Source organism: Passer domesticus, chromosome 1, assembly GCF_036417665.1.
Source record: "Passer domesticus isolate bPasDom1 chromosome 1, bPasDom1.hap1, whole genome shotgun sequence".
Taxonomy (NCBI): domain Eukaryota; kingdom Metazoa; phylum Chordata; class Aves; order Passeriformes; family Passeridae; genus Passer; species Passer domesticus.
This window is the reverse complement of record NC_087474.1, coordinates 157,591,870-157,615,110: the sequence shown is the minus strand read 5'-3', so window position 1 is coordinate 157,615,110 and position 23,241 is coordinate 157,591,870. Positions and strand designations below refer to the sequence as shown.

The 23,241-nt window shown below is 38.5% G+C and overlaps 1 protein-coding gene across 9 annotated transcripts in view; it reads left to right on the top strand.

Annotated features, from left to right (window-relative positions):
• PTK2 (protein tyrosine kinase 2) overlaps nucleotides 1-23,241 on the top strand; it is a 187,792-nt gene that overhangs the window by 132,607 nt on the left and 31,944 nt on the right. For 4 of the 9 annotated variants that reach the window (XM_064398565.1, XM_064398550.1, XM_064398557.1 and 1 more), the window contains 9 exons: nucleotides 814-844; nucleotides 1,597-1,649; nucleotides 9,923-10,006; nucleotides 11,149-11,166; nucleotides 14,822-14,878; nucleotides 16,230-16,250; nucleotides 17,300-17,397; nucleotides 19,556-19,640; nucleotides 22,386-22,486. In XM_064398565.1, the coding sequence (XP_064254635.1) occupies nucleotides 814-844; nucleotides 1,597-1,649; nucleotides 9,923-10,006; nucleotides 11,149-11,166; nucleotides 14,822-14,878; nucleotides 16,230-16,250; nucleotides 17,300-17,397; nucleotides 19,556-19,640; nucleotides 22,386-22,486 (548 nt within the window). The remainder of the gene's footprint in view (nucleotides 1-813; nucleotides 845-1,596; nucleotides 1,650-9,922; nucleotides 10,007-11,148; nucleotides 11,167-14,821; nucleotides 14,879-16,229; nucleotides 16,251-17,299; nucleotides 17,398-19,555; nucleotides 19,641-22,385; nucleotides 22,487-23,241) is intronic. The other 5 variants (XM_064398506.1, XM_064398515.1, XM_064398522.1 and 2 more) reach the window with 5 other exon arrangements.

The window sequence follows — 23,241 nt, the reverse complement described above, 5'->3', positions numbered from 1 at the left end:
ATTTTGTTAAACAGTGTAAATCACCATTTTCTGCAAGTGTGGCCATTCTCTCAGTTCTCTCTGGTCACTTTATCAGAGCTACATTGATTTGGAGAGTGAAACACACTTTATTACCCATCTTCTCTCCTCCCCTGCATACTCCAATCTACTGAAAAGGTGTTTTGCTAAAGGATTAGTAACTTCCCCACAGGAATGCCAAGGGTTTCATCAAATCCAATAGGAAAAAAACCCCTTGAGTATGTACATCCAAGCTCTCACACACATTACCATTTTCAAAGAAAGACTGGCAAGGATTTGAATGTAGTGTACAAAAAGCTGACTTACTCTCTGGCACAAAACATTATTATTGTATAGTCTCACGCCAGTGTGAAATCAATATGATAATATGTGCTTTAATGATTTATTTCAGTTGTTTTACTTGAAAATCCAAGTTGGATTGAATTGTTTTATTTATATGTTAGCACTTAGGACATCTTGGAGATAAAAGAAAAGCATTTCTTACCAGAGAGATGAGATAGTGTCACACCTTCTGCAAGTGATTTATTGGAGTTATTTGTTAAGAATAAAAACCAGCTTTTATATTCTGTGTACGTTGTTTCCTCAGATGAGTTTGCCTAAAGGTCTGTGTGAGTGGGTAGAAGGAGTTGTTGATAATGCTGCTGTTTATATATGTATAGAACATTCTTTAAGTTCTCTCAGTTTCCCTGAGAGATTGTGATGATTATTGTTTCAGGCATGTATATATTTCACTTTGAGAGAGGTTATTTGAAAACCTGCAGAAGCTTTAATCCTGTTTTCTTCTTGTTTACACAGAAGGTGAAAGAGCTTTACCATCAATACCAAAGTAAGTTTTGTGCTTTCTTTTCTCATATATTAAAAAAAAAATGTTTTGGAAAATAGTGATGCTTTTGGAACTTCTTTATAATAATAATTTTTATTGTTGCTTTTGGATTCCAGGACAAATAGCAGGTAGGGCATAAAAAGCTCACTGTGTATTAAACTACAAAGGTACCAGAAAGAAAATCGGAGAACAAAAGTGCATGATGCATTCATCATATTTGTGATAACAAAAGCAGGATGTTTTGGAAAAGACTTGACTGGAGTTCAGGCTATTTCTTTTGAATCCATCAGTAAATTTAATTATAGGAGCGATGCTAAACAGTTTGCACTGTTTATTTGTAAATAACTACATTTAAATGCGATTGGTTTTCTATGTTTGACATGTAAATTAATTCAAAATAGTACAGGATAAGTCTTTTTACAAACAGAAACTCAATTCATATTCCATTTCCCACAGATCACACAGGAAGTATAAGCACAGTCAGGTTACACACATCTTACAAGTGAGCACAGTTTGGGTTTTGTGGTTTCCTTCAAACTCACCAGGTTTCTGTGACTCGTTGTGCTGATTAAAAGCCACTCTCACTCCCCCAGACAGGCTGAAGTGGTAGATTCCTCTCTGACTTCTCCCCCTGCTCATCCTGTGGCTGGGGAGGTGGCTCAGCCCTGCTAATTACAGTAGGTGCCTGTTGGGATGAATTCCCAGTGTTGGTGAAGAATGCACAGCATTCAGCACTTCCAACTTCTGTTTTCCAGGCTGGCCAACAATGAGAAGCAAGGAGTGAGGTCTCACACAGTCTCTGTGTCAGGTAAGGCTCATCCACAGCCAGGAGCTGAGTTTATTTCTGGAGCTGGCAGAGGTACAGGCAGCTTTTCCACTCACTGCTGCTCCAGGGCTGTCGACTGCCCCAAACTGGAGCTGTGCTGCCTTCGTAGAGAAGTTTCTAAAGAGAAACTTTTATGCAACAGCCACATCTGTGCAGTTACTTCAAAGCCAGGCTGCTTGTCAGAATTTCCACTTAACTTTAGGACGAAGTAGAATGTCTTGGCTAGAACTGAAATTACCTGGGTATGTGCTAATTGTGAGGGAGCAGCTTTGAAAAGGGAAAATAGGCAATTAAATATTAATCATTGCTTTACAGAAAGGAGAAACCTAATAGTTGTTTTTCTGTAGCTGTTTAGATAAAAACATTTAATTTTTGCTATTGAAAATGACAAGTTAATTGAAGGATGGGTATGTGAGGTAATATATGTTGTTTCTGTTCTTTATAGGTTTCTAAGAATTCTCTTAAGTTAACTTGGAGTTTTTATGCTTCAGAGAGAATATGTTCCTGTTACAGAATCTTAAATAATTTTGAAGGATTGAGTCTTAGTCGTGTCTTAGTAGAAAATGTATTTCTAAATCAGTACACATAATATTTATTAAGCGGATTTTAATTCAAAAAGTATTTATAGTATGATCTATATTATTAAGATTTATATTATGATTATATTATGTTTCAGTAGGTTTCTGGTATTTGGTCACAAACTTGAAGAACCAATGCTGTGACTCAGTGGATTTCCCTCCCCTTAGAGGGAGGCTGCAGCCCCACTTTTACACTTGTGTGAGCTCTTGGTGGCAAATACTCAAAACCCCAACATATTTCATACAATAAGGAGGAAAGATACATAGACATTTAATTCATTTCCTACTTCTCAGATTCCTTTCCCCACCCTTATCTACTTCTAAAAGATATTTAAGTTTCACTGCTTGGCATAGGAAACCTGAATAAACACTGCAAGAAAACAGGTGAGAAGATGTGAATTAAAATGAGGCTAAAGCTGCAGTGGGGTAATAGTGCTTCACCATTGCTGTGGCCTCTCAGAGTCAAATAGCAGCTCTTCTTCCTTCAGTGCCTGGCAAGCAAGCATGCTGGATCAGGTAGATAAGCATGAAGCATGCTCAGCATGTTCTCTTTTGATTCTTACCTGTATGGCTCATTTTAGCTGTTAAAAAAAGTTGGCATTTCTGAAGTGATTAGCTCTGTGCTTTTGTAATTATTCCACTCACCCTCAAAAAGGGTAATCTTCAGGACAAAAAAGGCTGTCTGCAGCCTCAAATTTTCACTCCTGCAGTTTTTCTGAGCATGCCAGTAATACTTTTAATAATGAAAACAATAATAATGTTCCTTTCTTGCTGTCACTCTGACTTTGCAAATTTAAGTACCTTCTGCTGAAGTTCTTAGGTGTTTCAGATCACAAACACTGCTTTTTAAAGTAGCATTTTGAAATTAGCGTAGGAAGTGAGTTGTACTACCCCCAGCTCTGGCACTGAGGGCATCCCATGAAGTTGGAGGAGGGGGAAGTGAGAGAGTGCTGGAGGTGAGCTGCTTGTTCAGGTGAATGTCAGGGACTCTGCAAAGCTGGCTCCTGGGAGCAGTGCAATAAAATTAAACCAGCAAATATCATCCTCATTCTTGCCAATACAAAAAAACCCCCAAAAACAATTAGGTATTATTCTTGTATTGTAGGAGTGTTTTATATCTTTCCACAATAGAATTATTGTGCTTGATGCTTGTTTTTATACCATGTTACAAACCACTGGAAATGCTGGATTGGTTTAAGCCAATGCATTTAATATTCAGTCTCAAGGATTTGTTCTTCTTGTAATATAATGACACAGAACCATAAATACTTTTTGTTGTTGTTGTGTTTTTCCCCCCAAAGTTAGTTAAAATGCACTGAGTGTGTCATCATATTAAATTTAAACCACAGGCAGATTGCTAAGATGAACCCACATGACAGGGGTTATTCTCAGAAGCTGCTTTCTGTAAGAACCTCCTGAATCCCCCAAGGAATCAGTTTGCTGTAAATGAAGTGATGCTTGATGTGCACGTGGAGAAGTGTCACTCCTGTTGTCAGATGGAACCCATCCCATCAGTGGGACAGGGGAGGCACCAGCTGTGGGGTGCAGAACAGGAGCTTTTCTCTGCTGTCATGGCAGTGGCTCAGAGCCAGAAGAGTTTTTGTAGCTCAATGACATCTGTAACTGCTCCACACCTTTGATGGTTTCAATTGTAAATTAACTGTGTTTGATTTCACTGACACTGCTCACCTTTGTTTAGACCTCTCCCAATGCCAAAAATCTAAAACAGAGATTCAGCAAAAAATTAAGAAGTCAGATATATTTATAGTATTAACATGCTTAGGTCAAAAGGGAAGTTTCACAGTGAGTTCCCCACCAAAACTGGGATAAACCAGCAATATCCAAACCCAGTGTGAAACATGATTTGGTGGTTTGAAAGTTCAGGTATTTGTCTGAAGCTTTACAGGTTTAGAAAGGAACCTGTTAATGAAAGACACCTTGTCTTTTTTAAGTACTTACTAACATACTTTGGAATATTTCTTGTCTAGTGGAGTGAAAACTTGGTCTTTTCCAAGTGCTCCAATACTCCAAAGCACAAAAAGATAGAAGGTTTGTAAATCCTCTTGATTTTTTTTCCTCCTCTAAATAAAGGTCCTTTCAAACTAGTGAGGGATGAAGTAGGTTTCAGGAATCTGAAGCAGCAAATTGCTGGATCTGGGAGTTTATGTGTCACTGAACCAGGTTTCACCACACTCCTCTTGCCTCTTGCTGCTTCTCTTTGTTCTGGTGTTGTCTGCCTCGATTCCTCAAATTCTCTGTTCCTTGCAGTGAACATTGTCTTTGTGTGTAACTAAGATGCCTGCCAGATTCCCCTCCTTTTAAAAAGTATAGTGATTTTATGCCTCAACACATCTGTGTGTGTGTAAGATTATAAATTACTGTCAATAAGCTGAACCAAATTAGTTGTATTTTAGATTTCTTTGGTAGTCATCTGATGTTTTGGCTGAAGTTGCTGTGATTCACCAGAAACAATGAGTGTTTTAACTAATAGGGAAATGCAGCTTTTACCTCCTTCTCCCTCTGCATCTGCATTAAAAAAAGAGTTCTTTGTACTTAGCCAAGGGTGTATGCTCAGGAAATGGTAAGGCCAAACTATTTGCTCTGTACAAATAGTATATCAAATGTGTAAGAAGCAGCACACCAGTTAACTTTAATTTTATTGACTATATTTTCACTGTTTGGCTTGGAGACACCTTATTAAAATGCTCTGCTCTAGTCTAAAGGAACTTACTTTGGCCAGCAGTTTGTTTTTAAATAGCAAACATTAGCCTTGGTAAGGTGATCTTGTACTTCCAGATACACATATTTCCAAAAATAATAACTTTTCCGGTCCATTCTCTGTTACAAAAAGTTTTTCATAAAATGAAATCAGTACAGCAGTAGCTGCTTGCTCCCTTTTTACATAAATTCCTCCTGACACAGAGTTCTTTGGTTTCTTCTGCCCCTTCCTTGCTTATGTAAATATGACTAGGAAGAATAAATATGCTTTTGCATCCCTTGGCTAATCACTGTGCCTCCTTTACCCTGGAGAATTAATGAATTTTTTTAATCCTAGCTCAAATGCTACTTTCCATGCAGTGTCACAGAATATGACATTTCAAGCCCGTGTGTTTCAGTGAGCACTGAACAGGCAGAGGATTGAACAAGTCTTGGCAAATTCTTGGCAGTGCTGGGTTAATGGTTGGATTAGATGATCTTAAGGGTCTTTTTCAACCTGAAGCCTCCTGTGATTCCAAGCAGTCCCTCCTGGCATTTGGATATTCAGGTGCTGTTGTGAAATGATGTTTTTGTGGGGAGGGACCTGAGTGGGAAGATGACAGGAAGGGAGAGGTGAGCTGTCCTGAAGTAGCCAGCACAAGGGATGTGTCTGAAGGGGATTTTATTTTAGGATGTCCCATAGGGTTGATGTAGCTTAAAGCAGGTACTGGTTTTGCAGCTTATTTGGTGACAGCAGTTAAAAGGTCTCTGAAAATACAGTCCCTGTTTCAGCTGATACAGCAAAGTGTTCAAGGCACCTGAGTAGCAAACCCCAGTAAACAAACCTTTAAGAGGGAAATAAGTATATTAAAGAGAAACTGGTTTGTTATCCTGTTCCCCAGCTGGTGCAGCTGCTGTCAGTAACACAGGCAGCATTTTAAACTCGAAGGGGTGCAGCTCCTGCCATGAAATGATGGCAGGAGTTTCTAATAATTCTGGTTGTGCCATTGCCTCTATCCCATGGTTTAGATATATTCAGTAACATGCCCCGTAGAGGATTTGATTTCTTGGAGCAAATATCTATATAGGAGCTGAAGGATTTTAGGATCCTGAAAGAGGAGCTTCTCAGCAACTTTCCAGGTTCTGCTTTAAAATCGTAAATTTGTAACATAACATTGTTAAATTTTAGTCACTGTGATTAACTCCTGATCATGGCAGTGAAATGAGAACTGCTGCTTAGGAGCAGATCCTGTTTGAGGGAGCTGCTAGTTTAGTCCTGGCATTCAGCTGAAATTTCAGTTTGAATTGAAAAAAAAGCCCTTGTTTTGAAGGAGGTAAGCCTGTTTTAAGTGAGATTTTATCATGAAGGAAAAAAAACCTCTGTGGTATAGTTTGTGAATAAAAGAGACTTTCAGGAGGTTTCCTATAGAGCAGAAACCAAATGTGAAAACATAACAAACAGGAGATTAAAAAAAAATAAATCTATTAACCTGATGTCAGTGTTGCAGCACTTCAAAGTGCTCTAAATGAAGGAGATGCCTGCTTGTGAAAGGACCTGTGTGCCCTGGGTTGAGGCTGATCACCAGCAAAGCTGTGAGCAGGATGGAAAAACAATTTTATTGAATCACTTCTGCTTGCAGAGCACAGTGCAGGCTCTGTGACACGATTCCTGTGCTCCACATGAAGGTCTGCTCTGTGCCCAGGTCTGAAAGAGTTTCTTGTGCAGGACTTGTATTTCTTGGTTCCTTTTGAGTTAGCTGGTGGGAAAAAAGGTGGCCTTTGCTTGAGGTTCAAAAATTATTGGCAGTTTTTTAACGTCCATTTTGTCAAGACACTCCAAAAAGATAAAGCTGAGAAGTGTAAGTAAATTTTTAGATGAAAAGTTGTGTCTTGAGCACTTAGGACTGTGTCACAGCTCAGCTTTGTTGCACTGCGCAGCTCACTTCTGAAAAGAAAGACTAAGAGTCTTGCCATAAATGGCATAGTTACAAATTCAAATTAAGTAATTATTAAGTAATTTGAGAAATATAAAGGCTTTGTTAGAGCTTTAGCTCTGCCATATGGTCACAGCACTGGGAGACATTCAAGCTTAAAGTTTACTGCAGATTAATTTTACAAACCTTGAGGAAGTCATTAGTCTCCAGGTTCATGGAGGAGGGAATTACTTCTTAACTCACCCAGCTATTTCATTGATTAATAAGATAATATAGTTGAAAATGTCCTCAATGCTAATAAATTACAGTATTTCAGATTCCCATCACAGTTGAATAGACTGGTGCTGTTATCTTTTCCTATTGTAGCCTGACTGACTAAAAGGCTTCTTTTCATGCATAAAAAGACCAGAATGAATTGTGGTGACAGTCTGAAGAGATTTCTTCCATATCAGTGCCCAGGAAGTTCCTGCAATGATTCCATCAGCCTTTGGTGCTGCTTAAGGTGTTTTTATTCTCCTGTGCTCCTCCTCTGTGAGCCTCTCATTGGATTTGAGCAGACACTTCTGCTGTGCAAATGGTACCAGTGTGGTGTGACTGGAGAAATATTCCATGCAGGTTTGGGGGTTTGTTGTTTACATAGAAACATATTTGATGTGCCAACCCCATAGTGCTCATTTCAGTTCAAGAGCTCAAAAATCAATAGATCTATTCTTTCTACAGGTTTTTGTTTCAGGGTTTTTCCTCAGACTGGTTCAAGAATGTGCAACAGAAATAGAATGGGATGTTTTCAGGTTCAGCTTCCAGTATTTGTTCTCTGCCCATACAAGGAGCTCCAGTAGTAACTCCCCCTGTAAAAAAAAGGCAGAAAAAGCCTGGCCTTGTTCTTTCTAACACAGTTATTGCACAGCAACTGATTTTTTTCCTTATTTTTGCCTTTTTTTTCCCTCCACAATAATTTTAGTGAATGCTGTGTAGAGGAACTAAATAAACAAAGAAGTCCCATGTAGTTTTCAGGAGCATTCTTGAGCACCAGTGATATCCTGGCTGGAAGCTGCTGTGGAATGCTGGAAATCCTTCTATTCATTTTGTTATGGTATTCTGTAGACTTCTGGGAAAGTGTTAGAACTTCTATTTTTTTTAAATTTAAAACCAACTCATTAGAATCAACTTCCTTTTGCAGCTAGACTTGCAGATGTGGTAGGTTTAAGACAAAGCATCTGCCACTCAGTGTGGCAGAACAGCTGAACAAACTTTAGACAACAAATCATAAAGGCAGAGTTTGAAATGCAAGGACAGAATTGGACCATCACAGGACATCAGGGCATGCCCATGAATTTAAAAACCCTTTTACCTTTGCAATGTGTCCTTCATTTGAAATAGGTTTGCTCAGGTTTCAGCAGCTTGTGCCACCCACCTATCAGTGTGAGGGTGAGCAGCATTTCAGCACTTGAGGCTTAAATTAGCTCTGTAGCCTGAGCAGGCAGGTCAGGAGTTGAAGCATCTCCTCTCTTTTAGAGCTTGCATTGCTGCAGTGACTCTATACCTGTTCTTCTGTTTCAGTACAGAGTGTTGGGTTCCCTCATTCTCATGTCAACACCTTTTCAGTAGTTGCTTGAACCAGCTGCAGTATTTTTTCCTTTTCTTTCCTTGTATGTCTGAAGCTTTTTACAAGTGTTACCTGAGGTTTGTGCTAGAATCACAGTGCTGAAAATTGTCTGCCATGTGATGTTAGGAAGAGAAGTCCCTTGGGAGTATCAAGGGGGAGAACCAAGACAAATGGAAATACTGATACACTGACCTAGTCAAGAATTTTCTCCTCTCCTTGCACCTCTTTTAATTTTTAGCATTGAATCTGATTAATGTTCTGTCTTTCTGATATGTGCATTTTCCCACTAGATCAATGATTCCTGTTTGCTCAGACACCCAGCAGTTTTTATGATGGTAGTTTTTGTTGATTGTAGAAGTTACTTTTATTAAAATATAATTTTCCTTTTCTGTCCTGCCTGCGCTCCTCCCACCACTGACTGGTTCACTGTCCCAGTAGCTGCTGCTGTGGGACTGGGCTTCTCTTTTAACACCTGCATCCCCAGCCTATGTAACTCCTGGTGGCTGGAACTCACTCCTGAGTTTTGGCTGTGAAGAGCTACCAGCAGCAAGATGCAGGTTTTTTATTTAATTGACTTTTTAAACCACTTCTCGTATTTCCTTGGGGAGAGGAAAAATGGGAAAGCAGAGAGGAGCAAGCAGGTAACAAGAGAAATAAAAGGAGCAAGTATCCTCAAGTGCTGTGTGTCATCTTGAGTCCTTTCTCACCTTGTGAGGCTTCTTTGTATTTTTTCCTACTCCAAAATTTCCCTCATGCTGATAAGCACTTAGCTAAAACGTGCAGTGGGGTGACTGAGAAAGGGGGTAGTGAGGGTGCCATGGGCTGTTCACCCAGAGGTCCTTGCAGAACTGGAATATCCTTTGCAAGGCAGGTCTGCACTAGGAATAAAACTGGTGGCAGATTTGAGATCATAAAGTCTGTCAGTGCTGTATATCAGGAGACAGGGAAACCTTGTTTTTCCTTGTTCTGTGTAACCCTGCTGTGTGAAATACTCCTGTGTTTTAAGGGTTCAGAGAGTCAGTACATATATGTTTAAGTCTGGTGACTGCCACTTAAGCTGGAATATAGGTGTCACAGAAGTCTGACAGAACCTAGATGGCAAACTTGGAAAAGCAGGTTGCACTTCTGGGATAAATGTTCTTTGTGTTGTTAATGAATGGTGTACATAGCTGGCATAATCTGACTTGTTAATGGGTTCTGGTCTTACTTCTAAAAACTGAAATATGAATTACTGCAGAAAGGAATTTGAAGGAAAAGACCAAAAATGCTTTAGAGTTTCAGAGACATTTGTATTTTCATTTAGGTATACAGAATTTTAATGTAAACCTTTACTTTTATGTTCGTTCGTTGTAGATGTTCTCTTCAGTCTCTTTTCTTTTATTTCCAAATAATTTGTTTCTGTTTTTTTTTTCTCTTTCCTTTTCTTGCCTCTTTGTAAAGGAGTCAATCACTGTCAGCATAAAGTAAAGAAAGCTAGACGCTTTCTGCCTTTCGTCTTCTGTGCCCATGAGTCGCCGCCCAAGGGTACTGCTCTGCTCTTTGTCTAGGCTGCCTTATTAACCCAAAAGCTGAATATACTAACTCAGTTACTGTTTGTAAACCACTTTAGCCTCAGGTAAACAGAGTTCCAAGAATAATTTCGTTATGTTTTCCTGCTGTTGAATTGGATTTTCGTGCAGCATCAACAGCTTGCTGGTCCCCGTTTTTATGGGGAATGTGTTTTCGAGAATCATATGCTACAATGACAAACAAATTATTTTATTTATACAGTCATGCAGCCCTTGACTGCCATCTTTTTTTTTTGTAAATGTATCTTGACTTCATTCTTGGACCCCTGACACAGCATGCTTATGGATGAAACAGAATAGCAACAATAAGCATCAGCTGAGATCACCTTGAATTAAACACGGACTACAGCGATGCTTTTGGCTGCGTACTGGTCCAGCACTGATCTAGACCAGTTTGGCTTTATTAGGGGTAAGAAGGATTTCCTGTTATTTATAGAAACTGTCTAAAATATTTGCCTTAGCTTGTGCTGTGGGGTTTGGTGTGCAGTAGGGCTGCTGCAGTACACGTGGAACCTGGTGTTTGTTTGAAATCCTCCCTATAGAGTTGCTCTCTTTGTCACTCATTTAAATTTCAGCCTTGTACAAGTGCACAATGCTCTGTGTCATTAAAACTTAGATGGTTCCATTTCTCACTCATGTCTTGGTGATAGCTCAGGAGTGCATTTCTTCTGAAAGGGTCAACACCAACTCTGCTTATCCAAAGTCCTCAGTGTTTGTGCAGAGTCAAGTTGAGCCGACTGGCTGTAGGAGAACTGCTTTAAAGTATTGAATAAACCCAGAAATTGACTATTTTTAACAATGCATTAAAAGAACTAGTTCCAAATTAATTTTTGTGTACCTTTGTGTTTGAAAGTCATTAACTCTGTTTCATCATAAAAGCTTCTTAGAGCATATCTCTGTCCCTTGGGTTTTAGGTGAGAAGTCTTAAATTCTGCTGCTTTTCTGGTTTCTCTTGAGTCAGGTATATAAGATAACTACAGTCTGAATACTTTTGGATTACTCATGAATTTAATAGTATATTTTTCCCCTCCCTCCTTCTCTGTCCCCTCTCTCTCCCCCTCTTTTTTCTCTCTCCTTGCATGCCACCTGGATCTGCAGATGAAATTAGTGGGGACGGTAATATGTTTTCTAGTCTGTGTGTTACTAACGTGCAATATGCAACTCTTATCTCCATATACCACTTAATGCACATTTCAGTAATACATTTTCTACAGCTTTTAGTGTTAGAAAGTGGTCTGCTTTGGGTATTAGCTGATAAATACTGTACTTTACAGGCTGTGCAACTAATGCTTTCTGCTGAACTGGAATTGGAAAAGGAAAAATTCTGCTTCAGCCACACAGGGATGTGGTGGTGCATGTGTTTGCAATGAGACTTGTGGCATGATGCAAAGAAGGTTTAGAGGTTTGCAAGTGTCCAGTTTGATGGAAATGGTTACAACATCATTAATCTGGTCAGTGGGTGAGATCAGTGGATGTAACACCTGAGCAATGAGTCTACTGAATAATACTTCAAAGGCATCAAAGTGCTCCTTGCATTAAAAGCTGTACAAGGTAGATTAATGCAGATTGAATACATGAATTGAATACACCAGGTTTCAGCTATTCAAACTAATAATTTTGAAGACTGATTTTAATGTTTGGTGTTTCCTTTTTGAAACTTTGAAACTTACTACAAAATATTTCAATTCTGCAGACTTTTAAAGTATTTTTTCTTCTGAAAAGAAGTTGGGGTTTGGTTTTTTAAAAGAGACTTTTGGCTATTTTTCTAAAGGATTCCATCTGATGTGGGGAAAGAATCAAACTGCTGCTACTGATAGTGTGTGTATCTTTATTCTTCCAAGTAGGAGGCACTAGAAGGGCATAAAAGCAATATGCAAAGGAGGGTGATAAGAGGAAATAATGTCTTGTGACCTTCCTTTCAGTAAAATGTGAAGGGTGTGTATTAACTTTTCATCTCCTTCCCTTCAGATGCAAGCTAAAGATAATGCCACACAATTTTCTTCCTTTACTTAAACATCAAAAGGACATTTTTTTCTGCCATAAATTTAAAGATTATATTTCAGATACTACCCCTACATAGGTTTTTTTTGGAACTTACCTTCTTTTACAAATACAAGCTCTGAGAAAAGGGAAAAATTATGAAAAAGAGAAGTTCTAATGTGTGCCTGGATTAGCTGTTATGGATTTAATACCCTGGGATGTTTCTCCCTACATTTAATACATTATTTCAGATATAGTGAAGCTCAGATTGGCTTATTCATATGAGTGACCACCACTACCTTTTCCTGAAAGCAACTTGTTCTTTTTGCCATCTCCAAGAATCATAACAAGTGCTGTTGGGTTAAAAAAGTGCAGGAGGGCAGCATGATGAGCCCTCTAATTAAATCAGAGTTTTTCTGGACTTAACCAAGGACATCTGGAATTGCTGAATCTGTTCAGCTCTTGAAGGTGCTGTGACACATCCTGCTTTGTGGAGCAGCCTGGAGAGCCCTGCCCAGCTCAGGTTTATTTAGGCTCCATGTAGGTTCTGGAATATCTCTTAGCAGACACAGTTCTGGGAGATTTTGTAACAGCCTCAGTCTATGATTAATACTGGGCCCAAGCCCCTCTGTGAGGAGGTCAATTCTCTTTGTTCCAGACCACTTTGAGCCCATCAGTGTTGATGCCTGGACTGAATTTTCCTCTAATTCCCAAAGACAATGCCAGACATACATAGGAATTATTTTTTAATATATTCCTCTCCATACTGTTAAATGTGGAACAAGAAATATTTATGTAGTTAATTGTGTGCATTTAATTTATTTGGATTGATTATGAAGACTTCTGGTTTCATGATGGTTTTGGGCAATGTATCAAAAGCATGTAAAGTACTCTGGGCTGTTCTGAGAATGCTTTTAGTATGAATTAACTCATTAATTTAAAATAGAGAGATGAACAAGTCCTGCCACTGATCACATTCTGAAAGCACTGTTCTGTAACCTAGTGTGACAAGTGTTTGGGGTCTTTTTAGTGGCACCAGTTTGGTTTCCAGGCTTTAAAAAATTTTCTTAATTATGTTTACAATATTTTTTCATACAATCCATTTTCTAACATAGATTAAGAACTTTCTTATTTTTGTCTTCAACAAATTCCTGTCACAATATTGGAGGGAAACAGAGTGATTTGTCTCCATCATATTGGGGTTGTTGTTGGTTTTTTTTTAAAGCTTATTTTTAAAATCAAACTGAGGCTTATTTTTACAAAAACATTAGTTTATAATATAGGGAAGTAAATAAAATAACAAGAAAAAAAAGTGCTTCTGGAGTGTTTTGCCAGTTCAGAATTGTGCACTGTTTTTAGAATTTATTGCATTTTCATGAAGTGACTGTGTTTTGCTGTGTCTCAAATACAAATTGCCTAGCAAAATTTAAAATTACATGGAATTTCCCAATTCTGCTTTTACCTGCCATATTCCTACAGGAGTTCAAAAGAAAAAAACAGCTTTAATTTTATTTAAATAGTAAGAAACAAGGATCATAAAGTTACACTTAGTCCCTGAAATGTGTTGAACTTCAAAGGTTATAGGCAGCCTGTATCTTCCTAATTGTTGAATATTCAGTTTGCCTGAAAACTGAGCCTCTTGCTTGTCTGTGTGTGATATTGATGAGCCTTGCTCTGGTTTCAGGGCTGGGTTCAGCTGAGAGACCATCCCATCCTTCTTCCCCCTCACAGGGCTTTGCCATGGCTCTGGAAATGATGCCAGGGAGCTGTAGGGATGTATCCATGTGCTCCAGGGCAGATGGGGGAAAAGGGGGAGGAAATCATCAATTCCAGAGGCTTTCCAGTGTGTGATCACCTGAAATCAACTATAGACCATAAACACTACACTGTGGGTTTGGAAATTACTCGGTTTTGAGAACCTCTCTTTGTGTTTAAAGTTGGTGAATAGAATTTGACAGCCTTGAAGTAAAAAATGAGTCCACTGTTGTGGACTGGCTTTAAAACCCCTGGAGGAGATGATCTGGCCTTTAGGAAATGACCTCCACACACTGGAAGTTCTTCAGGGCAAGAGAAGGACCTTCTGATATGACTTGACACCATTTTGAGAGCAGATGATGTAAAAGTTGCAATTTTCAAACAGAGGAAGACGTGCACTGTTATTTTTCTGAAAATTTTGGGAAGTTGTTTCCAAAACCTGTCCATGAAATCTTGAGTCTTGACAGCAAAACTAGTGGTGAATTTCCACTAAACAAGGAAAATTGTAAGAAAAATGGGGAAGAGAGTGTGGCTTTGAAAGGTCTTTGTGCTCTAGAAAATTCTGTGGTAAATAACTCAGCTGGCCACACTGACAGTAGAGGGAAGCTGCCCTGGAACAACATTGGTGTCTTCTGCCTGTTTGACATAAAAAATAGCAATTGCTTTATTGAAGGTAAAGCAATGTAACTCAGTCATAATTTTTTCTCTTCACTGCAATGGAATTTGCTGTTATAAAGATTTTAAATCAACAGTTTAGGTGGGTCCCAATTGCAAAGCTTGAACTTTTTTGAGTACAAATGAATCTTCCTTTTCTTCTTTGTTGAGTGCATCTATGTGATGTAATGCAGTTGGCACTGAGGTCATTATCATATCATGAATTATGCATGAGCAAGTTTTAGTCATGCTGTATTAAATGTGACCCAGCAATGCTGAGCTTGGGGTTTGGGACATACCAGCCTTGATACATTTGGGTTGTTGTTCTGGAGAATTGTTTTCATCTGCTTTTCCCGAAACTCTTGAATTCCTCCCTTTGCAGAGACTGATGACTATGCAGAGATTATAGATGAAGAAGACACTTACACAATGCCCTCAAGTAAGTGCCATGGTTAACTTGGGACCTTTCCTATCCAAAAGCTTTCTTGGTTTAGCAGGAACTGAAATATTTCAGCCTTATTTAATAAATGTGCAAAGAAAATGTTCTGCTTTCCTGCTATCTGTGATTTCACAGTGAAATTCTTTTTTTTTTGGTCTCAAAATGTGGAATTTTTTTTATTGTGATGCTGAACATAACACTTAAAGATTGGATAAGATCTCTGTGATGAGAGCAAACAGTGTGGCAAGCTCTGTGGATTTCTGTCTGACTGTTTCTCACCTTGCTCTGTGACAGATGTGGTGCTCTCCAGTTCCATGAGAAAGGAACACTCAACTGTACCACATGCAATTTTGTTAAAGATGAAAGACTGCAGAAACAAACACAGAAATTCTAAGTTCTGCTGAGTCTTCATCTTTGAAGTAAAAACAGTGGTGCTGTAGTCACCACAAGGATTTTGTGTTACAGCCTGTTTGAATTATGATGTAATCCTAAACTCTCAAGGCCGAGTCATTTGACATGAAAGCTCAATATTATGATTTTAAAAGCTGCATCTGGGAAATTCCAATTGCATTTGGGCAACCAAGGATTTCTCTGGAAGCAGACAATCCATTGGTGCAGAATCCTGCCAAAAGCATCAGGTTTGGTCAGTGTGAGAGGGGAGGATGGTGCTGAGCTGGGGCCACGTTCTGCTGAAGGACCATGAACTTGTGTAGATTTCTGAGCTCACCATGGGGCATAATGTTTCATGCTCACTTCAGGGTTCACAGCATTATTTCCACGACTGTGGAAAACCTTTCAAAAGCAAGAATATATGTTTTACAAAACATATATATATATATATTTGAACATCAGTATTTGAAAAGCAAGAATATATGTTTTCCAGAAATTAACTGAGCATTTTTAATGTCATGCAGTTAAGTGACTACATATTGTATTAACATCAGGCTCAAAACATACGGTGATAAATTATATTATTTAGTTTTGTTAACAGATTAACTTTGTGTAATTTTTCCCCCCCCCACTTTTTATTTAAATTCTCATGGAAGTAATTACTTGTGGGCCCAGCCCTGGATGTGCTGAACACTTGAATGTGGCTTCAATGCAAAACCCATGAGATGGGCTGTGGAGGGAAATTCATTAAGTGCTTTGCTGAATTGAAGGGGACTCAAATGTTCAGCTCCCAAAGGACTGAGTCAGTAAAGATCACAAGAATAGGCCTGTGACTTCTGCTAATGTCAACTTTAAATTGCATCAGTATATTTCTTTTTTTTTATGTTGAAAAATGTTTGTCCTGTTTTGATTTTAAGAAGCTCTAAGTAAGCATTTGATTTTTCTCTTAATTGCACTGCAGAAAGCTATGGAATAGATGAAGGTAACAGGAGACCCTTTACCCATCCCTGTATGCTTGCAGTTTGGAATGATGTGGAATTTTTAAGCTTACTCTATTCACTTTCATTTAATAAACATTATTTATTTATAGTTAAACCAGTTAGCTTTGGGATTTTAAAGAGGAAAATGCAGTACTTAAAAAAAGAGATGAAAAAGGCATTTATCACCTTGATAGCCAGCTCTACATGGCATTACTTCTGTAGTGTTAATGATGTCAAAGTCAAGGTTATGAAGTTCTAAGCTGGTTTGTTATGATTTTTTCTCTGAATAATACAAGTAGAGGTGAAAACATATACTGTGCATGCTTTTCTGCGATTGCTGAAATATTTTTCCATGTCTGCTAGAAATTAAATTGCAAATGAAATCATTCAGTTGCAATTGATTACATGATTTGCTGAAGTGCTGAGCCATTTTTATCAGGAATATTCTCAGCCTGTTAAACTGTGACATTAACAAAATTGCATAAGGCCACCAAACATCTCAATTTTACTTCAGTTACACACTGGCAGAGGTGTAGTGCACTCAAAATTTTGCTCTTTCATTTTGTCTTTATTTGCCATGCTCTTGTTCCTGTATTTTTTTCTTGCAGTTACCTCTTTAAAAGTTCTCTGGGCTTTTTTGGTGGTTCCAAAATCTAAACCAGCACATGGTGGAGTCCTCTTAAACAGCCAAAGGGATGTGTGCTGAGTTTAACAGCATTGGTGTTGCCTTAAACTGTTTGTGTGCTTTGTCTTTCACCAGCTGTAATTAAAAAGGATTTAATTATGTTTATTGCACGGAAATAAGTGCATTGTAATTAATTTAACAATCTCACCATTCTTCTCCTGTTGCTTTGGTTCAAACTTCTGAGAGGTTTGAGAGGTCTCCACTGTGTGTGTGCAGCATCTCTATAGGTTGGTGTGCAGCAAATGTTAATCTTAGTTTTTCATATGTGAGACATTTGAGTGACTTACTTTGAGTTTTGTGTCTTGTGGATTATTTCCTTGCCCTTCAGCAGAAACTTAATATTTCAAGTGCATTATATTCTTGTAGCCAGAGATTATGAAATTCAAAGGGAGAGGATTGAGCTGGGGCGCTGCATTGGGGAAGGACAGTTTGGAGATGTGCACCAAGGAGTTTACATCAGCCCGGTAAGCTCACTTCTCAAACAAAAATTAACAATAAAATTTTGCTAGGTAAAAAGAAAAAAAGAGTGTTCCTTAAAGGTCTTGGTATGAGTCTTCCAGAACAAATAAAAATTTGGTCCAGTGACAATCTTGCTGTCTCTCTCACAACAAAACCCAATAAAGTTCCTATGTTTTCCTGAAATAAAATGCAAAATACTTGGACACTGATCCAGCAAAATCCCAATGCACAGGAGTCACCTCAGTGAAACCAAGCAGGTTGGCAGGATTTGTCTAATTTAAGATGGTGGTCATGAGTTTTTCTAGAAAGACTAAGACTTCAGTTTAAATAGATCAAAAAATTGTGTAAAATAGCAAGAGAAAGCTGCAAAAAACATAGTTAATTTCAATAAAGATCCCTAATAAAATAAATATTTCATATTAGAAGAAATTGTTGGAAATCAATGTAAGATTAGTTCTAATAACATTAGTTCTAATAATATGGTAGTGCACCCTTTTATATGTTCATCTTGAGTGCAAAAATATAGGGGATATTCCTTGCCTTTAGTTGTGCTAGCTCAAAGCTGGATCTCAAAAATTCCATTTATCCCTGTTCATTGTACTTGTAAAGTCCTGACTCAGCATCCACCTCTCCCAGGTATTCCTGAAGGGTCACAGCCAGGCTCAAGTGTAGGGTACTGAATGGGAATTGGGTTTACAGATACAGCATCCTGTTGCTCAGCTGTAAGCAATCCCAGGATTCCCAGATTGTCTTTAAAGGCTGATTAACTGTAGAATTAATCCCAAAGTGTCATTAAAAAAATCCATTTCCTTCTCAGTACAGAAAATGTGTCCAGTCTGATACATTCTCACTGGTTTGTCTCCTTATTCAATACCAAAAGATCAACAAAGCCCCAATATCAGGCCTTTTCCAACATTTATTCTTCTTAATCTCTTTGCTAGTTGCAGATACTTAGATTCTTCCCTTTGATGCTCCTGTTGGTTAAAGGATATTTCCAAAGCTTGATGTTTAACACCAGGAGAGGGAAGGGGCTGGCAGGCATCCAGAGGTCTCTTCCCCAGGCTGATTATTCAGTCCTGGTTTCATAAGGGAATAAAATCATGATTTACCATCAGCTTTTTCAGTTAGTTTATGGGCATTTGATGTGTGAGAAAAGGATTAGATCAATATTTTCCTGCAAAGTCAACTTGAAGATCTCTTTTGTGAGCAACTTTGAAAATAAGACACTTCATCCTGCAAAATAAAAATACTGTTCTAATTCTGGTAATTTTTTGTCTGTAAACAAAGATTTAAAATAGACCAAGAATGAGCAGAGATGGAACATAATTCTGAATCTTCATTTCCTAGTAGCCGTAAAAATTAGATGAGGATATTCATCAGTGCTGTAGCATTTTGAGGAAAGGTTCATTTGTAAACTGCTCATTAAGCAATGGACAGTTCCCAGTTTCCCACTTGGAAGGAGGACATGCAGGTCCTCAAACAAACTCATTCCTAATGTAGAAGCTTAGTTTTAAAACACTTCAGCTTCTCTCAAGCCATCAAGAACTTCTCATTTTTGGGTATTCAGAGGATGAGAAATCAGATGGGAAAGTCCATTTGATTTTCAATACATATGGTTCTCTTGAACCTGGTTTTAAAGCCTTGATCAGACTCACTGAGAAGGTAATATGTAAAAATCTTTGTTTTACTTGCCTTTGTAGTCTGGGTTCACAATTACAGGCAGTCTTTCCTGTGAAAAAGCCACAAAAAGTCCTTAACTTGACATTCTGGATTGCTTGTATAAGCCAAGTGTGGTTTTTAGGCACGTATCTTTTTCTTTCCTCTATTTTTGCTAAATATTGTCAAGAGTTTACAGTCCTCAAGAACACAAAAAGTTTACAGTTCAGCTAAAGTTACCATCTTTTGTCATCATTTTTCCACAATTTAACATGGTTTAAAAGAGATTAATATTTCCAAGACACATTAGATGTAAATGTTGTATGCAAGGTGTCTTGATTATAATGGTATTTTAACGCCGAGGCTTTCAACACGTAATTTCTCAACTAAAGATATTTTATTTCATAATAATTTTTTCCAAAGTAGTTTTGCCAGAATTCTAAGGGCCAGCTTTTGGTGGGCTGTTTTTGATGGTTTGTATTTCAGCTATTTCTCAATATTTTTCAGGAAAATCCAGCTATGGCTGTTGCAATCAAAACGTGTAAAAACTGCACTTCAGACAGTGTTAGAGAAAAATTCTTACAAGAAGCCTGTGAGTATTAAGCAACTTCTTTTGGGATCATTTCTGTAACTTCTCCTTGTAAAGATTGTGGCCACCTGTGCCTGAAAATTCTTACACTGCTGTAAATATTTTATTAATATACAGCCTGATGTTTTCTCCTCCTGCAACATGTGCCAGGGGACTGCACCGCATCCTTGCATGGCCCATGTGTGTGAGTGGATGTGGGTTCTTTGACTTTCCAAATTGAGTGGTGATGTCTGACTCCTGTAGGGCTTTAGAATCAATTTTGGAACATTAGATCTCATCCTCTATTTCCTTTTTTTTTTTCTTTTTTTTTTTTTTTTAATGAATTAAAAACACAGCATTTTCTCCAGTTTATTGTTTTGGAAGGTCGGGTAGTTGTTCTTGCTAGAAATTCTGTGTCTAAGAGAGATGTGTTTGAAAATTCAGAATGAAAATCTGTGCTAGGATGGGCCATTTTTCTAAATAATTGCACAAATGTTGCCTTCCCCGAGTGGCACATTTCATGTGTGGAGGAAGGCTTTTGTTGGGGTGAATAGGAACAGAAACTTTCTAAAGAATATTAAAGTTACTGATTCCTCTGTTGTTTGGTTTTGCAAGCAAATTAAGATATAGCACTTAGGCCTTAATTTTTGCCTATTATCTCCTGCTGTTACATACCTCTAAATGTTGTAAAGGTATTGTATTTTATCAGTAAAGTTGTGGTCAGATGTTACAGTGTATTTTACTCACTATTCCTTTATTCAAGGAGATTTTTCAGCTTGTTCAGAAGACCTGTATTAATAGCTAATGGATTCTCATTTTTGAATGTCATATTTTTTGTAAATTACTGTAATTTTTTCCATTGCATTTCTATCTGTTGGAACAGTAAATAGCATTGCTTACAGTAATAACTCAGCAGTTACAAGGTAGGCTGCTGTCTCCTGGCAATGTAGAAAATAATTGCTCATTGAATGCTCTTTATTATGCTTCAAGTTTGACAGATTAGGAAATGCTGCTGTAGTCGACACATAAATAATACTTTTCAATTTTGATTTAATAGTTTTGCCATTTCTTCTTCCTCTTTTTCATTCTAATTCCCATCTGTTGCCTTTGTTCTTGTGTTCAGATTGCAAATTCACTCAGAACAGTTCCTTACTTCACTGAATTAATACATTTCCTAATATTTTTAAATTAGGAATATTAAGATATTTTGTGGTTTGCCTATGGTGGAGTTTGCAATGCTGAAAAGATTTAGCAGCTGTTATTGCCTATGTGACATTTCATGTTATTTATTCCCTAAGCTGTGTCAATGATAGAGATTTTTGCTTTATTGCATTTTCCCCTGTATTATTAATAACAGTAATATTTTAAAGACTATATAATCTCCCATAAAGTTTCTTTTCAGGAAGATATATTACTAAACGATTACATTTTTTGGTGTTATAAACATGTTTGTCCAAGGATTTTTTGGGGGTTGTTGTGTATCCAGAAGTAGATAATTCAGAGCTCATCAGAATAGAAATCCAAAACCACCTCCTGGTTTTAGTTTGTGGTTAGTGTAAAGCAGAAGAAAATGAGTTTTATGCTTGCCTAACTTGAGGCAGACTGAAGCAGACTTTGCACTTTGGTAATTCCTCTGTGTTTCTGCTGGCACCACAAACTGCAGGTGTGGAGGAGATGCTGCTGGAGGGTCACATGAGGGATGTTTGTCAAGGGTACAGAAAGGGTGGTTTTGCCGTGCCTGTGTTGGAAGAAATGCTGCTCCTCTCTGGGGAGACCCTCCTGCAGGGCTGCACCCAGCTCTGGGATCCCCAGCACAGGAGGGACCTGGGGCTGTTGGAGCAAGACCAGAGGAGGCCACAGAGATGCTGCAAGGGCTGGAGCATCTCTGCTCTGGAGCCAGGATGGGAGTGTTGAGGTTGTCACACCCGCAGAAGGGAGAGCTTTGGGGAGACCTTGGAGCACCTTCCAAAGGATACCTGCAGGAAAGATGGGGAGGGACTCTTTGCCAGGAAAGGCAGGGATAGGGCATGGGGTGATGGGTTTCCCTGGAAGAGGGCAGGTTAAATTTGATTTTAGGATGAATTCTTTGATGAGGGTGGGGAGGCCCTGGTACAGGTTGCCCAGAGAAGCTGTGGCTGCCCCATCCTTGGAGGTGTTCAACATCAGGATGGATGGAAGGTGTCCCTGCCCAAGGCAGGGGAATTGGAACTGGTTGGTCTTGATGGCCCCTTCCAACCCAAACCATTCTGTGATTCGTATGTCATACTGCACAAAACATACTGTGGCTGTGCTGCCAGGACTGAAATTAACTCCATGGAAAATAAAATGATGTAATGGTTAAATAAGATTTTTGTCTATATCATAACCTGGCAAACATGTTTTTTCCAGTAATTGAATTATACAGACTTTTTTTACTTCCTCTTCCATTAGAAAGGCACAGATTAACTGGTTGTGCACTGATTTGACAGGTTATTTTATTAACTTAGGTTATGTTCATAACCAGATCCAGGGCTGAGAGGCAGAGCCTGACCTGACTGGCACCTTCCACAGCAGTTTGCATTTTTGTGAGTGGAGAACAGAACAGCTCAAGCAATCACTGTTCCTACCTGCCCTCAGCACATGGAATGACCAGGAATTACTGCTTGCAACACTTGTTTGAAGTCTTGTGATTATCTTCTCTGCTCATGGGCTAAATGCTTAACCAACAGGGATTTTTTATTTTTAAAGAAGGTTTTATGTAATGCACTGAATTCTTTGATTTCCTTTCAGTAACAATGCGTCAGTTTGATCACCCCCACATCGTTAAGCTCATTGGGGTTATTACAGAAAACCCAGTCTGGATAATCATGGAGCTCTGTACCCTTGGAGAGGTATGAGAAATCCTCGTGCAGCTCTGTTCTCCTCTCTTTCAGCTCACAGAAAAGGCTGAAAAAACACTTGACAATACCAACACATGCTATCAAGCATGATATCATACTCCTTTGCAGAGTTATGGACTCAGAAACAGGAGTGGCAGCTTTTGACCTTCTCCTCCACTGGGGGAACTGCATCACCTCATTCCAGAGTGATTTAGTCAGAGTTTTCAGAGCATTCAGTTGCAGTTCCAGAGTGAGAGCATGACCTCTGTCAAGATGATGATAATGTGATAATCAGTTAAACAGCATTTGCAAACATACCTTCCAGAAGTAAACTGTACATCTTTTATTCTTCCTCAGTAATGCTGCATTTTCCCTTGAAATGTTGAATTTCTTATGGTTTTTTTTTTTTTTTTTCCTGTAGAATATCTGCAGCAGGGGCCCTAGATAAGATGACTTCCCTCATTATTATGTTTTTTTGGATGAATGCTCTAAAGAAAACTAGATCTCACTTTTTATAATCGATTTGTTTTCTTTGAGCCACGTTTCTGAAAATGTGAGCTGCAGTGATATTTCTGTACAACATTATATGATTGTCACTGCAATTATCAAACTGCAGTACATTTTCCAAAATAAACCTGTAGCAGAGAAGTAATTTTCTGTCAATAGATTTCCTTTCCAGTGCCCAAATCACTTTTCAAAGCCTTGTTTTGATCTGTAAGGACACTCTAGTGACACCTTCCAGTAGGTCCTGCCTGCCTTATACTGGG